We start from the raw sequence: 13756 nt of genomic DNA on the forward strand, positions 1-13756 counted from the left end.
CTCTCTCTCTCTCTAATTTTCCAAAGATGTTTGTCTGCAAATTAAACAAAGGTCTCCTGTCAAAATATGGAGAAGCATTTAAAGCCATATTCATGATTTCTTTTCTTCAAAAAGTTTTCATAGAAACAAAGGTAGCATCATCATAACATCGTAAACTCAATTTCTATTTAAAATTAACATAAAAGTACTGGATACCACCCTCAGCCAGCACAGAACATGGCCAAAGAAACAAGATTAGGTCGGATGGGCCCCTCTGTAAGCGGTGTGTGGTACGCTGAGGAAGCTGACTTGAATGGGCTGACTTTGTTCACTGTGGTGGGCACTATGGGAAAAGATGATCCGGAGAGACATTTGCAGCAAAGGAAATAGAATATATGAAGGACCATGGATATAATCCTTGGGGAAATTGATGAGAGGTTAAACAAAGAAGTAACATATATGCACTGATAATTACTAATCCTGTAATTTTGGGTAATTTATTTAACTTTATCCTCAGTTTCTTCATTTTAATTAATTTTTTAAAATTTTGTTTTTTAAGATATTTTTGGCATAGGGCATGTACACTTGCTAGAGAAAGACAAAGAAAGGGAAATGGGAAATCACCCCCCAGGGGGCATGGCCATGCTACAATCTCTTCATCTCTATTCTCCTCTCTGAGTTTTGGGCACACAGGTACACATACCCAGTGTGATTTTCAAGTTGTCAGGACTCCAACTTCTGCTGGCCATGTGGAAGTCCAGTGCCTGGGCCACCATGCCACCTGCTGGTGCCTTAGTTTTTTAATTTAAAAGAAATTTAAATTTATTTTGACACGTAATTATTGCACATAGATATAGATTATACTGTGACATTTTGATGCATGTATATGGTCTGTATGATCAAGTCAGTTTTTAGCATATCCGTCATGTAAACCTTTATTATCCCTTTGTAAACATGAATTTCCAAAATTCTCTGTCTAGCTGATTTGAAATATATGATACATTGTTGTTAACAGCAACTACTGGTGAAAATACTTACTGGATTTTTCTCATGGAATGTAAGGAGCCCATGACATAATGCCAAGTGTAAGCAATTTAAAAACAAACTTACATGTTGGTTACTAAGGAAACTATACTGGCAAGCGAGAGAATTTCCCTTTCTCCCAAATCATCTTCCAGGCTTCCTTTCCTACTGGGTGCCAGCACCCTTGACCCTGGACTTAGGTTTTCTTTTTGAGAAGAGGCCAGAAAACACTAGGAGTTGCAGAAAATGATGGAGAGCACTCCCTTGGCTTGGTAGGAAGGCCTTGGTCACCCTCAGTGCTCCCTCTTCTGGAAACTCTTACCTAATGGATGACATTGACTGGGTCCCTGGGTAGTGCTAAATACGCACAGAACTTTACAACTCTGTCATAATCCAGCACCCCTTAAACTATCAGATGGAATAAAATATCAGTGGGAATAGTGAGGCTGTGCTGAGTTCCTCCCCACGTGTCACACCTGCAATGTCTTAAATCATCCACTGCTATCCTGATGAAGCTTCAAGCTGCCTCTCACTGACGACCAGGGAGACCCTAGGGTTTAGAGAAAGAGTATGTCACATGGCCTAACACCTCCTGCTACAGGAGACATTATTTTGAGAATATTTTGGAAGTTGCACTGAAGTTGTTACTTTACAGAAGTGAAAAAAAGTATTGACATTTCTAAGCCCAGAACTATTTTTTAACAAGCTAGAAAATACTGAAAAGCAGGTAGACCAGTTTTCTCAAGAGAATGCACTGTAGTTAAAATGTACACTATTTTTTCCCAGTGTGTATTTGAGTAAAATATGTGCACTGAAATTTCAGGCCAACTCCTAATGCAGAAATAAGCCAAAATATGGCAGATTTATAAGCTAGGCAATTTTTATTTATTTGCTAATGTAGATTCCCTTAAGAGCTCAAATGTTCTACTTGTTACTTATGGCTTATTCTTTTAAAGTCTTACCTGTAAGGTCTCGGCAGCATAAAACTTCAGCCTGCAGAGTTGTCTGAAATGAGCATCAGCCATAATTCTCCCTCGCCACCAACTCAGGGTGGTTTGAAATCCACCAGCATTCTACCTGTTTGGTAATTAATAATTCATAATTAAACTGGCAGTACAAATAAATCAGCATGGCTTGAAGGCCTGGGGCCTCCTCTCTCTCTTACCCTTGGTTTTATTTTGAGCATCTGAAAGAAAATGTAGAAGAAAGGTTTAGTTTCTAAAATCTTCCATTCAAAGCTTTACCTCTCCTTGTGTTTTGGATTTCTGTTCAGTCACTTCTTTTTGTCTCTCTTTCTTCCAAAGAGGACAGAAGCATGCACTACCTTGGCAGCCTCTGTGCCTGGCGCTGAGGAAACAGGGATGTGTGGGATTTCATGCTTGTCCACAAACACCTGCCTCTGTGTGAAGGGACAGACAGGACACTCAGCCCCCTCCTTGACCCAGGTGTCGACAGATGCTGCAGAAGAGGCAGTTGATTGTTCTTTTAGGATTTGGGGCAAGGTTAAAGAACACCACAGAAGTGAGGTGATATCTCAGCACCCCTTGAACGATGAGTTATGTCTTTTCAGGTAGGGCATCAAAAGCAGGCAAGAGAAACCAGAGCTGTGGAAGTTCTGATGTTTTTTTTTTGTTTTCAGTTTTGCTACGGGACGTGTGCACTCACAAGAGAGAGATGGGGGTGGGGAGATGGCCTCGCAGTAATCCCTTCTCCCCCATTTCCCTCTCGGGATTTTGGGTATGTATACACACATGCCAGGAATATTTATCAAGCTCTCCTGGCCCAGGACTTGAACCATGCAGTAGGCCATGTGGGATCCAGCAACCTTAACTACTATGTACTGGCTAGCCTTTGAAGCACTGGTGTTTTTGACAGGTGCCAAGGCAAGCAGGGGTCCAGAGGTTGCAATGTGTCATCTGAGTGGGGACTGCATAGAGATGGGGCTTGTCAGGGTCTTGGGGGCCACAGAGCAGAGGGCTCAGGTCATGCAGAACTTGCGTTAAACCTAATAGACAGCAAAGAGCAAGATGGATAAGCAGGGGAGCTGTTTGTGAGGTCATTGTTTGAGATTACTCTGACCACACGTACCGGTAGATTGGAGGGATTCAAAATGGAAGACCAGGAGGAAGGTTCCAGGTGGGAGGCTATTGCTGTCGTCTTTATGAAAATCAATGAGAAACTAGACCAGAAGAGTGGTAATGAGAGGAGTTGAGAAGAAATGGAGTTATTTTGTAATACAGAGCATGGAGCTTAGTTGAGAAGTAAGACCTGAAGGTGGGACAAGGTAGACAAGAAGGCCAGGGATCGTGTTGGGCTTTGCAGTGCTAAAGATAAATGGGCATGCTCCCTGCCCAAGAGGAACCGTCTGTGAACAATGCTCTTGTTGTCGTTGCCATCAGCATAGTAGCTAACATGTACTGAGGCCTCGCTTCATGGCAGGCACTCGGAAAAGCCATTAGTTCATTTAAACTTGACAACATGGTGAGTTTAGCTACTGCTGTCAACTGTATTTCAAGGCGAGTGAGTTGGGGCTGACTGAGAGGAACGCAGTCAACCATGCTCATGATAATCTAGTAGGTTCAAGCCTTGGTCTATATGGATTCAGAACCCTGTTCCTAACCAATAGGAATGATTCCATGAAGACAGATAGTCTGTAGTCCAATCTCATGGTGACAGTATAGGACATCAATGCATTACTGATCAGGTCTGGAGAAAGCAGCGAACTCTGACAGAGGGAGTCAGAGAAAACTGCCCTGAGTTTTAAAGGATATGTTTTCTGCTTTTGTTTTCTTTTTAAGACTTTACTATAGGGACCAGCAGTTAGCGTAATGGCTATGTCTCTGGACTCCCATGTAGTCGACCATGGATTGCGTCCTGGACCTGTTGGCTTAAAACTCATGCCGGGCACGTGTGCGTGAGTGCCCAAGATCCTGAGAGGAGAATGGAGAAGGGATTGCGGCATGGCCATCCCCCCGTCGGGGGGGATTTCTTACTTTCTGTCTCTCTGTCTCTGTCTGTCTGCCGAGCGCATGTGCCCTATAGCTAAAACCTCTCAAAAAAAAAAAAAAAAAAAGAATTTACTATAGGGGAGGCCAGCAGGTGTTGTCAGGGGCACTGGACTCCCACATGGCCAACCACAGTTCGAATCCTGGACCTGGCAGCTTGTTTTCTCACTTTCTCTTCCTCCCTCCCTCTCTTCCTCTCTGGACAAATTGAAATAAATAAATAAAGTTAAATATTATTTTAAAAAATTACTATAGGGCACATGTACTCACTGGAGAGAGACAGAAAGAAAGAGAAAGTACCCCCAGGAGGAATAGCCATACCACACCCCCTTCTCCATCATTCTCTTCTTCATATTTGGGCACACACACATGAGCCCAACATGTTTTTCAAGTCACTGGGTCTAGGACTCAAACCACGCAACTGACCATATAAGAGCCAGCTGCCTCAGCCACCATACCATCTAGCGGACCCATTAGAGGAGATGTTTTCAGGGATGGGTAGGACGTTTCAGGTTTAGAAATGAAAAAGAAAAGAATTCCAGTATGGAAAAACCTGTGCCAGATCACAGAACTTGAAATGGTCTAGAGTGCTGTGGAAATGGTAACCGCATCAGTGTGGTTGGCTTTTTGGTGTTTACTCAGCAAAGCCAGTGGTCTAAAAGAAAGAGCATGTGGCTTGACAGGAACTCTAGGAAGACTGCCTTTCATCAACAGCAGTAATGGCCTGGCTTCGGTGCCTTGTCCTCGCCCCTCCAGCTACGGTAGCACATAGCTCAGAACTCCTTCCATCAGGAGTGGACTGGATGCATTGCCTATGGCCATATCCTTGGCAAGACAAGCAACCAAAAATTTGTCATTGGGACTATTCATTATAAAAATATACAAGTATTTATAGGCAGTTAGCTTTCAAGTACAAAGGTGCATTCTCAGCTACTTCTCTTTTTTCCTTACAGTTCCTCCCCAGATCATGAATATCTCTTCAGACATCACTGTGAATGAGGGCAGCAGTGTGACCCTGCTATGTCTCGCGATTGGCAGACCAGAGCCGACTGTGACATGGAGACACCTGTCAGTCAAAGGTGAGGTATCTACCAAGGGAAGTAACTGGAGTTAGTACGTGAAAGGCTTGGTTGTCGCCCACAGCAGAACTCTGGGAATCAGAAAACAGCACTGTATTTCCATTACCCGAATGCAAAGGCAAGCATTTTTTGTATCGGTTGCTAAGTATTCCACTCCAAAGGAATCTTTTCTGGAGAAAATTCACCGAGTTATTTTCTTGGTCCTTTGCCTGGCCTTAGAAGGCATTTGCTTTCCAAACTTTGAAGAACAGAGGAGCATAAAAGTAACTTCCAAAGGGGATATGAATTTCTCCAGGTCGAGGTCAGTGTGTGAGTTGCAGGTTTGTCTTTTCTCAAAGTGAAGTGCTGGGGAGCAAGCATGCCTTTGAGAACGTGGGGTTAGAGTGCGTCCAGGAAGAAAAGCCCCTCCTTGCTTCAGTGCTTTCGGGACATTTATCCAGAGCTACGTTGGTTTGACCTGTACATAAATAGTTTACCTCATGGGGAAGAAAGACAATAGAAATGGTTCAGGGAACCTAGACGTGCCTTGATAGTAACACATCTGTTAGGATTGTTTCCAACTTAATAGTGAAGGAGCCAAAAGAACAGTGAGCTTATCGCCTTGAAAATCGAATTTGCTCTGAGTTGACCCTAAGGAAATGGGGACAGAGCCACCCGCTGTATTTCCGCCATTACTGGAAACTATACCTAATTCTAGAAATTATGGCAGAAACAAGGGCTTCCTTGCTTTTCTTAGGAAATCCAAATGTGAAACCCTGTGAGGAGGAAGACGTGCGGAGGACACCTGTGTGTAGCCTAATTATCAGATATCGAGACAAATACTTGGAAGTAAACCTTTGTAACCTTGAAAAGATAAGCATTTACTAGAACTCCAAAATTCCTAACCTCTAAATTAAAAAAATAAAATAATAAAATAAAAGGTAGTAGTTTTTGTATTAGTTTAACTGGGCTGCAAAGCCACGTTCCCGAAACCATGTGACTTAAATAAAAGAAATTTGGAAGAGGGTCTAGGGCAGGTGGGTCACACCTGGCCCACTGTGTGGTTTCAGTCCTGGACCCCGGGGCTTGAGGGTCACACTGCACATGTGTGCATGTGTGCCCAGACCCTGAGGGGAGAGTGCTGGAGAGGAGATTGCACCCCATGAGAGGTGCTGTCTCATTTTCCTTCTTTCTCTCTGCTCTAGTGAGTACATGTGCCCTCTGGCAAATTGAAGGGAAAAAAGTTAACAGAAATTAATGTTCTCACATTTCCGGAAGCTGAAAGTTCAAGACAGAGGTGTCAATTAGTTCATGCTGAGGCTGTGAGGGAGACTGTTCTGTGTCCCTGTCCAAGCTTCGGGTGGGTCCTTGGTGACCCTGGTGCTCTTGGCTGTTGGCGTCGCTGGTCTCCGTGGGTCTCTGCATGCGGCCTTCTCCATGCAAGTGTCTCTCCAAATTTCTCCTTTTTCTAAGGATACATTTCATAGTGTAGTAGGACCCAGATAATGATCTCATTATTTTTTTTTTCTGGGGTAGAAAGCATATTTTTTTCTTTATTGTTAGCAAATTAAATTGATAATAGTTGTACATATTTATGGGTGTGGTGGGATATATATTTTTTTTTGGAGAGGTTTTTGCTATAGGGCGCATGCGCTCGCCAGACAGAGAGAGAGAGATAGAGAGACAGAAAGCAAGAAATCACCCCCCAGGGGGGATGGTCACACTGCAATCCCTTCTCCTCCATTCTCTTCTCAGGATCTTGGGTGGGCACGCAGGCACACGCGCCCGGTGTGAGTTTTAAGCCACCAGGTCCGGGACGCATACAGTGGTCGACTACATGGGAGTCCAGCGACATAGCCATTACACTAACTAACTGCTGGTTCCCGGTATGGTGGGATATTTTAATATTTGTAGATGATGTGTAATGTTCAAGTCAGGATAATTATCAGATCTGTTCCTTCTGACCTTTATCATTTCTTTGTGTTGGGGGCTTGGTTCTCTCATCTAACTTATTGGAATATATCAGAAATTATTGTTATCTGTAGTCAGCTGACAGTGTTAGTGAACTCTAAAACTACTTCTATTTAGCTGTAATTTTGTATCTGCTAACAAGAGTCCATCCCCTCCATCTCAACTGCCCCAGCTTCTGGTAACTACTATTCTGTTCTCCACTTCCATGAGATCAAATTTCTTAGTTTCCACATACCTCATTTTAACTTAGTTACCTCTGTAAAGTAACCATTTCCAAGTAAGGTCAAATTTTGAAGTGCTAGGATTAGAAATTCAAGGTTCTGTTTTTTAACGGACTGTAATTGAACCATATTAGACCTAATCACAGTCAAAAACATCATTAAAAATAAAAACTAAAGCCACAGACAGGAGAACATCTTTGTTATCCATATACCTGACAAAGAACTTATGTCTACCATATATGAAGAATTCCTACAACATGCTTTTTAACAACCCACCTCAAAATGAATGACATAATTTGAACAGACAATTCCAAAACAAATTATATGACAAATAAGCACATGAAAATACCTCAACATCTCTATAATAGAAATAGAAATTAGATCACAATATGATGCCACTAGAAAGATTGAAAAAGACTGATGAGGGGCCAGGAGGTAGCAGTGGGAGTTAAAGCACTGGACTCCCACGTGGTTGACCAAGTTTTGAGTCCCGGACCTGGTGACTTGAAAAAACACTCCAGGTGCACACGTGTGCACGTGTGTATGTGTGTGTGCATGCAGGTGCCCAAAACCCCAAGAGGAGAATGGAAGAAAAGAGGATACCAGCAGCATGGCCATCCCTCCCTGGGTGATTTCTCACTTTCCCTCTCTCTGTCTTTCTCCTGCGAGTGTACATGGCCTATGGCAAGAATCTTTTTTTTTTTTTTTTTTTTAGAAAAGGGAAAGAAATAAAAAGAAAAAAGCAAACAAACTAAGAAAAACAAAATCCTGACACTATTAAGTGCTGGCGAGGATGGGGAGCAGTGGAAGCTCTTAGTCATAGACTCTAAGATGGAGAGTGGTACGAGTACTGTGCAAAAGTTTGGCATTTTGTTGTAAAGGTCCCCTGAGTGATTTATGAAATTCTACAACAGGGAGTACTAATCTATAGCCATGGGAATCAACTTAGTGGTTAGCAAAGATAGGAATTTGAACAGAAGGGACTGCAAAGGGGCATGAGACATTTTGAGGGGTAATGGAAAAGTTCTGTATTTTGAGTGAATAAAATGGTTAAATTAGTGTTAAAATTACTTAAAACTACTAACACTGCACACTTAAAATGGGTATATTGTATAATATATAAACCTCTAAAATTTTGAAATATAAACATATATACAGAGAGGAAATAATGATCTGAACTTTCTTTCCTAATTTGGAACATCCATTATATCAGTGACATTTGCCAATAAGAGAATTAGATTTTTTTTTACTAGGAGCATCAGTTAAACTTTCACAGTTTCCTTCATGTAAACTGAGATCACGTACTTCACCTGGCCCTGTGGTGGAGAAAGCTCACGCTAATGAACTACTTCACATTCTTGTGTAAAGACACGCGATATTGAAACCCAAATGTCAGTATTATAAAGCAATGTTAACAAGAATATTAAGTGTTCATAAGAGACATCAAAAGTTCAACTTTTCGGGAACAAGCAGTTAGCGTAATGGCTATGTTGCTGGACTCCCACGTAGTCGACCGTGGTTCGTGTCCCGGACCCGGTGGCTTAAAAAAAAAAACTCACGCCGGGCGCGTGTGTGTGTGTGCCCAAGATCCCGAGAGGAGAATGGAGGAGAAGGGATTGCGGCGTGACCATCCCCCCTGGGGGGTGATTTCTCACTTTCTGTCTCTATGTCTCTCTCTGTCCATCTGGCGAGCGCACGCGCCCTACAGTGAAAATCTCTCAAAAAAAAAAAAAAAAAAGCTCCAACTTTTCTATAAATACAGAAATAGTGTATGTTTTCAAAGGCATGTGTCCCATGGGAATTTTACATAAAGTCAGGGAGAATTTTAGATTTGCATTGTGTGCAATAATATGCCTAACCATCAGGCCAATTTCTTACGTATTTGGTAAAGTCAGACATCTTTATAAATGCTTGACGTCCCAGAGTGTACTTATTTTAAAAGAAATCTTTTAAAAGATGTTTTTGACTTTGTGCAAGTGTTTTGAAACAATTCTTTACAATGGTGTGCTGGTAAGATTTCCCTTTCAAAATAAAGTATTCATTTATATTCCCAACCTTTTATATAATGTAGTAGTTGTAATTTAATCTAAAAAAATCCAGAAAATCCTACATTTAAATGATCCCTTCCCTCTTTCTCTTTCACAGTGTTCTACTTTGAAGCTCCCTTTTTTCCACATGACCTGGACTATTGCAATGAATGTCTCTAATGTTATGCTGCCTCAGCGTCCATTTTGAATTTCATTTAGACTTTCTTGTATTAGACGTAGGGCTAAGTCATCCTGGACACAGTGTCCAGTTTTCCATCTGCTCCCACTGGTTGCAAGTGGTTGGTCCAGATAGCCACCCCATACAGCTGTCCCCACTGGTGACCACCTACCTAGGGATAGCACAATACAGCCCACTTCTCTGGTCCCACTGGCCATCAGATCCTCACTGACAGTGCAGATGTCACGTGACCCCCTCTCAGTCACAGCGTGACCCCTTAGAACCCTTGCCTGCTTGCATTAAACCCACCAGTTAAACCTCCCTGAGAAAAACTTGTCTGATAGTATCCTGGATTCAGAGAAGGCGGTGGTCAGCAGGTCCCTCTCTTTCTCTTCCTCCACATGCTCTCTGACCTGTGTGTGTGTGTGTGTGTGTGTGTGTGTGTGTGTATGTGTGTGTGTGTGTTTTCTAGGCATGCTTGGTACCCCCATGACCTGTAAGTAATAAAATCTCGATATCCATCTTGTGTCTGTCTTGACCCTTGAAAGAATGCTCTCCATCTTAAAGATCTCAAATTAAACACCTTCACTTTGCCATCTCATTTCTGTGCCTGTTTTTTTTTTTTTTTTTCTTTTTCTTTTTCTTTCTTCCCCTCTCTCTCAGTGACATTTAAACATCTAAACTCAAAGCCCAGTTTTCCAAGTTTGAAGCCCTGGAAGCTTGGAGGGATTGCTAACTTAAAATTTGCATCTGTGGGCTATCAGTATTTATTTTAAAAGGCTGCTTTCTTGCTTGAGTTAGGAAGTTGTTTTAAAGGCTTAGAAGAGTTTCCAGTAAAACTTGAACATTAAACAGTATTTTTGGAAAAAATTGCTGTTTGGTTCAGCATGGAAGAATAAGAAAGAAAGTTTGCAATGGCATTTGCTTTGGAATTCTAACAGGATTACACTAGAGGACTTAACTTACTGGACTGCTGTGTTCCCCAAATTCTAATGCAATATTTGAAATACATGGCTTAAATTTAGGGACTTATATAAAAGGAATGAGTAAATAAGCTTTCATTTAGGGCTAAAACAGTTTATTTAGCAGATTATTAAAGATTAAGAATGGTGGGACCAGCAGATGGTGTAATGGTTATGTTGCTGAACTCCCACATGTTCAACTGTGGTTCAAGTCCCAGACCCAGTGACTTGAAACTCACACCAGGCATATGTGCATCCATGTCCAAGATCCTAAAAGCAAAATGGAGGAGAAGGGATGCAGTTTGGCTATGCCCTTTGGGGAATGATTTCTCGTTTTCTGTCTCTCTGTTTCTTTGGCGAATACATGTGCACTGTGTCAAAAATCTCTCTTAAAAAAAAAGAAAAAAGAAAAAAAATTAAGAATGGGCATCATGCTTATGGTTTAAAATGACAGTGTGAGTACATGCTGCCAATCCTAGTAATCATAGAAAACCAGTAAAAATAAATTAATAGATCGACTCATAAACTCATTATCACATTAGGGAAAAACAGTGGTAAGCTTTGATGGATCGGAAACTATAAGGAATCTCTGAAATATAAAAACTAGATAGATGTTCTGAAGGGAAAAAATATAGATTAGAATGCAGGGATATAATCACCATCTGAAATAATCAATGGTTGAAAATAAAAGGCTTCAGGTGGTGCACCTAAATATTTAAAACTAGCTGTGGGACTGGCTTACGGCCTGGTGGTCAAGGAAATGAGATCCCACATGGCCAACTTCATGGTGGAAACCCAGCCCCAGGGCCTGACAACCATGCTGAGAGTGTGCCTGCATGCCCAAATCCTGACCGGATAAAGCAATGGAGCAGAGGGATTGTGGCATGACCAAACCCCCACTGGGAGGCTCACATTCACACACTCTCCCTCTCTCTCTCTGGCAAGTGCATGTGCCTACTGGCAATTTAAAAAGATAGTTGTGGGTGGGGGACCAGCAGACAGCATAATGGTTATGGCATTGGACTCCCATATAGTTGACCATATGTTGCTGAACTCCCACATGTTCAACTGTGGTTCAAGTCCCAGACCCAGTGACTTGAAACTCACACCAGGCATATGTGCATCCATGTCCAAGATCCTAAAAGCAAAATGGAGGAGAAGGGATGCAGTTTGGCTATGCCCTTTGGGGAATGATTTCTCGTTTTCTGTCTCTCTGTTTCTTTGGCGAATACATGTGCACTGTGTCAAAAATCTCTCTTAAAAAAAAAGAAAAAAGAAAAAAAATTAAGAATGGGCATCATGCTTATGGTTTAAAATGACAGTGTGAGTACATGCTGCCAATCCTAGTAATCATAGAAAACCAGTAAAAATAAATTAATAGATCGACTCATAAACTCATTATCACATTAGGGAAAAACAGTGGTAAGCTTTGATGGATCGGAAACTATAAGGAATCTCTGAAATATAAAAACTAGATAGATGTTCTGAAGGGAAAAAATATAGATTAGAATGCAGGGATATAATCACCATCTGAAATAATCAATGGTTGAAAATAAAAGGCTTCAGGTGGTGCACCTAAATATTTAAAACTAGCTGTGGGACTGGCTTACGGCCTGGTGGTCAAGGAAATGAGATCCCACATGGCCAACTTCATGGTGGAAACCCAGCCCCAGGGCCTGACAACCATGCTGAGAGTGTGCCTGCATGCCCAAATCCTGACCGGATAAAGCAATGGAGCAGAGGGATTGTGGCATGACCAAACCCCCACTGGGAGGCTCACATTCACACACTCTCCCTCTCTCTCTCTGGCAAGTGCATGTGCCTACTGGCAATTTAAAAAGATAGTTGTGGGTGGGGGACCAGCAGACAGCATAATGGTTATGGCATTGGACTCCCATATAGTTGACCATAGTTTGAGTCCCAGACCCAGTGGCTTAAAACTCATGCCGGGTACCTGTGCATGCCTGCACAAGATTCTAAGAGGAGAATGGAGGAGACGGGATTACAGCATGGTCACCCCTGGGGAGTAATTTCTCACTTTCTGCAAAAATCTCTCTCTCAAAAAAAAAAAAAAAAAAAAAAAAAAGATAGTTGTGGGCAGGAGATGGAAAGGACGATGAGACCTGGTAGTATTTGCCACTTCCTTTGGTGTAAATATTCCTATTATTGGTGCTTTCCTGAGAACACTTTTGAACTAACTTTGATTCTCGAGTCATTTTTTCATACAAACAAGAAAGATTTTTTTATCTTTCTTTTCTTTTCTTTCTTTCTTTCTTTCTTTCTTTCTTTCTTTCTTTCTTTCTTTCTTTCTTTTTGTTTGTTTTACAAAAGTAGAATGAAAGTTTTTAAAGAATCGCCGAGATTCCAGATGTGAATTTGAAGACCTCCCAGCTTTTGTGATTTTCAGACTGAATAGACAGCTGGAGAGCTCCTGACCCCTGGTTCCCTTTGCAATATTGAACATATGTCAGAATTCTCAGAAAATAGACATTCCCAGAGGCTATCTGTGTCCCTTCTGAGGGGAGCTGGGGATTTTACAAGATCATGACTGAGGACTGTGAATATCTTAAAGAACAGTGCTATGCAAACATATTTTTGGAGTTTTGCAGTTGACTTGCAAACTGCTGAACTTTTGACCATATGTGTCCCTTTTTTAAAGAAGAATTATTTTATTTAACTATTTATTTAAATTTCACCAGAGAGGGACAGAGTGAGAGAGAGGGAAAGTAAGAAAGTAAGCCGCCAGGTTGGGGACTCAAACCATGGTTGGCAATGTGGGAGTCCAGTGCCCTTAATCACCATGCCACCTGCCAGCCCCAACCATATTTGTTCCTTGTCCTTAGGTATAAAGTTACACTTAATGTTTTTAATAGCAGATAATTGCATATTACAAAACATATATTCATATGGATTTGCCAAAGAATATGGTACTTGTTTAACATCCTTCGTGAGCATGGAAACCTGTACTGCGACCTCCAGCTCAGGAGTGAAGATGATGAGGAGCAGGTGGGACCCAAAACAGGTAGGCAAAGTGGAGTGGCCAGTGTACTGGGGACTCACGGTGCATCTGCTGGGTTTCACACCTTCTTTTCCCCTCCTGAAGGGTGGGAGGGTGTGGCTGGACAGGCTCTCCAGCATAGTGACACAAGTGTTGTGAAAACACAGCTGCAGAGACAGAAGTGGTGGGAGGAGGCTGTTATGTCCTAAGGAGGGTTGTCTTTCCCTCTTACAGAGCCGTGGTAATCTGCTGTGTTGCCTTACACACCTGGCCCCATTTCCGATGTCATATTTAAAAAGACCAGATGTTCAGGAAAAACAATAAAGTCTCCTTT

The 13756-nt window shown here is 41.9% G+C and overlaps 1 protein-coding gene across 2 annotated transcripts in view; it reads left to right on the forward strand.

Annotated features, from left to right (window-relative positions):
- The window catches only part of OPCML (opioid binding protein/cell adhesion molecule like), a 585692-nt gene that overhangs the window by 463733 nt on the left and 108203 nt on the right, over window positions 1-13756 (forward strand). For both annotated transcript variants that reach the window (XM_006150629.3, XM_006150630.3), the window contains exon 3: window positions 4961-5086. In XM_006150629.3, coding sequence (XP_006150691.1) covers window positions 4961-5086 — 126 coding nt within the window. The remainder of the gene's footprint in view (window positions 1-4960; window positions 5087-13756) is intronic.

This window comes from Tupaia chinensis, unplaced genomic scaffold, assembly GCF_000334495.1.
Source record: "Tupaia chinensis unplaced genomic scaffold, TupChi_1.0 Scaffold000292_1, whole genome shotgun sequence".
NCBI classification, from domain to species: Eukaryota; Metazoa; Chordata; class Mammalia; order Scandentia; family Tupaiidae; genus Tupaia; species Tupaia belangeri.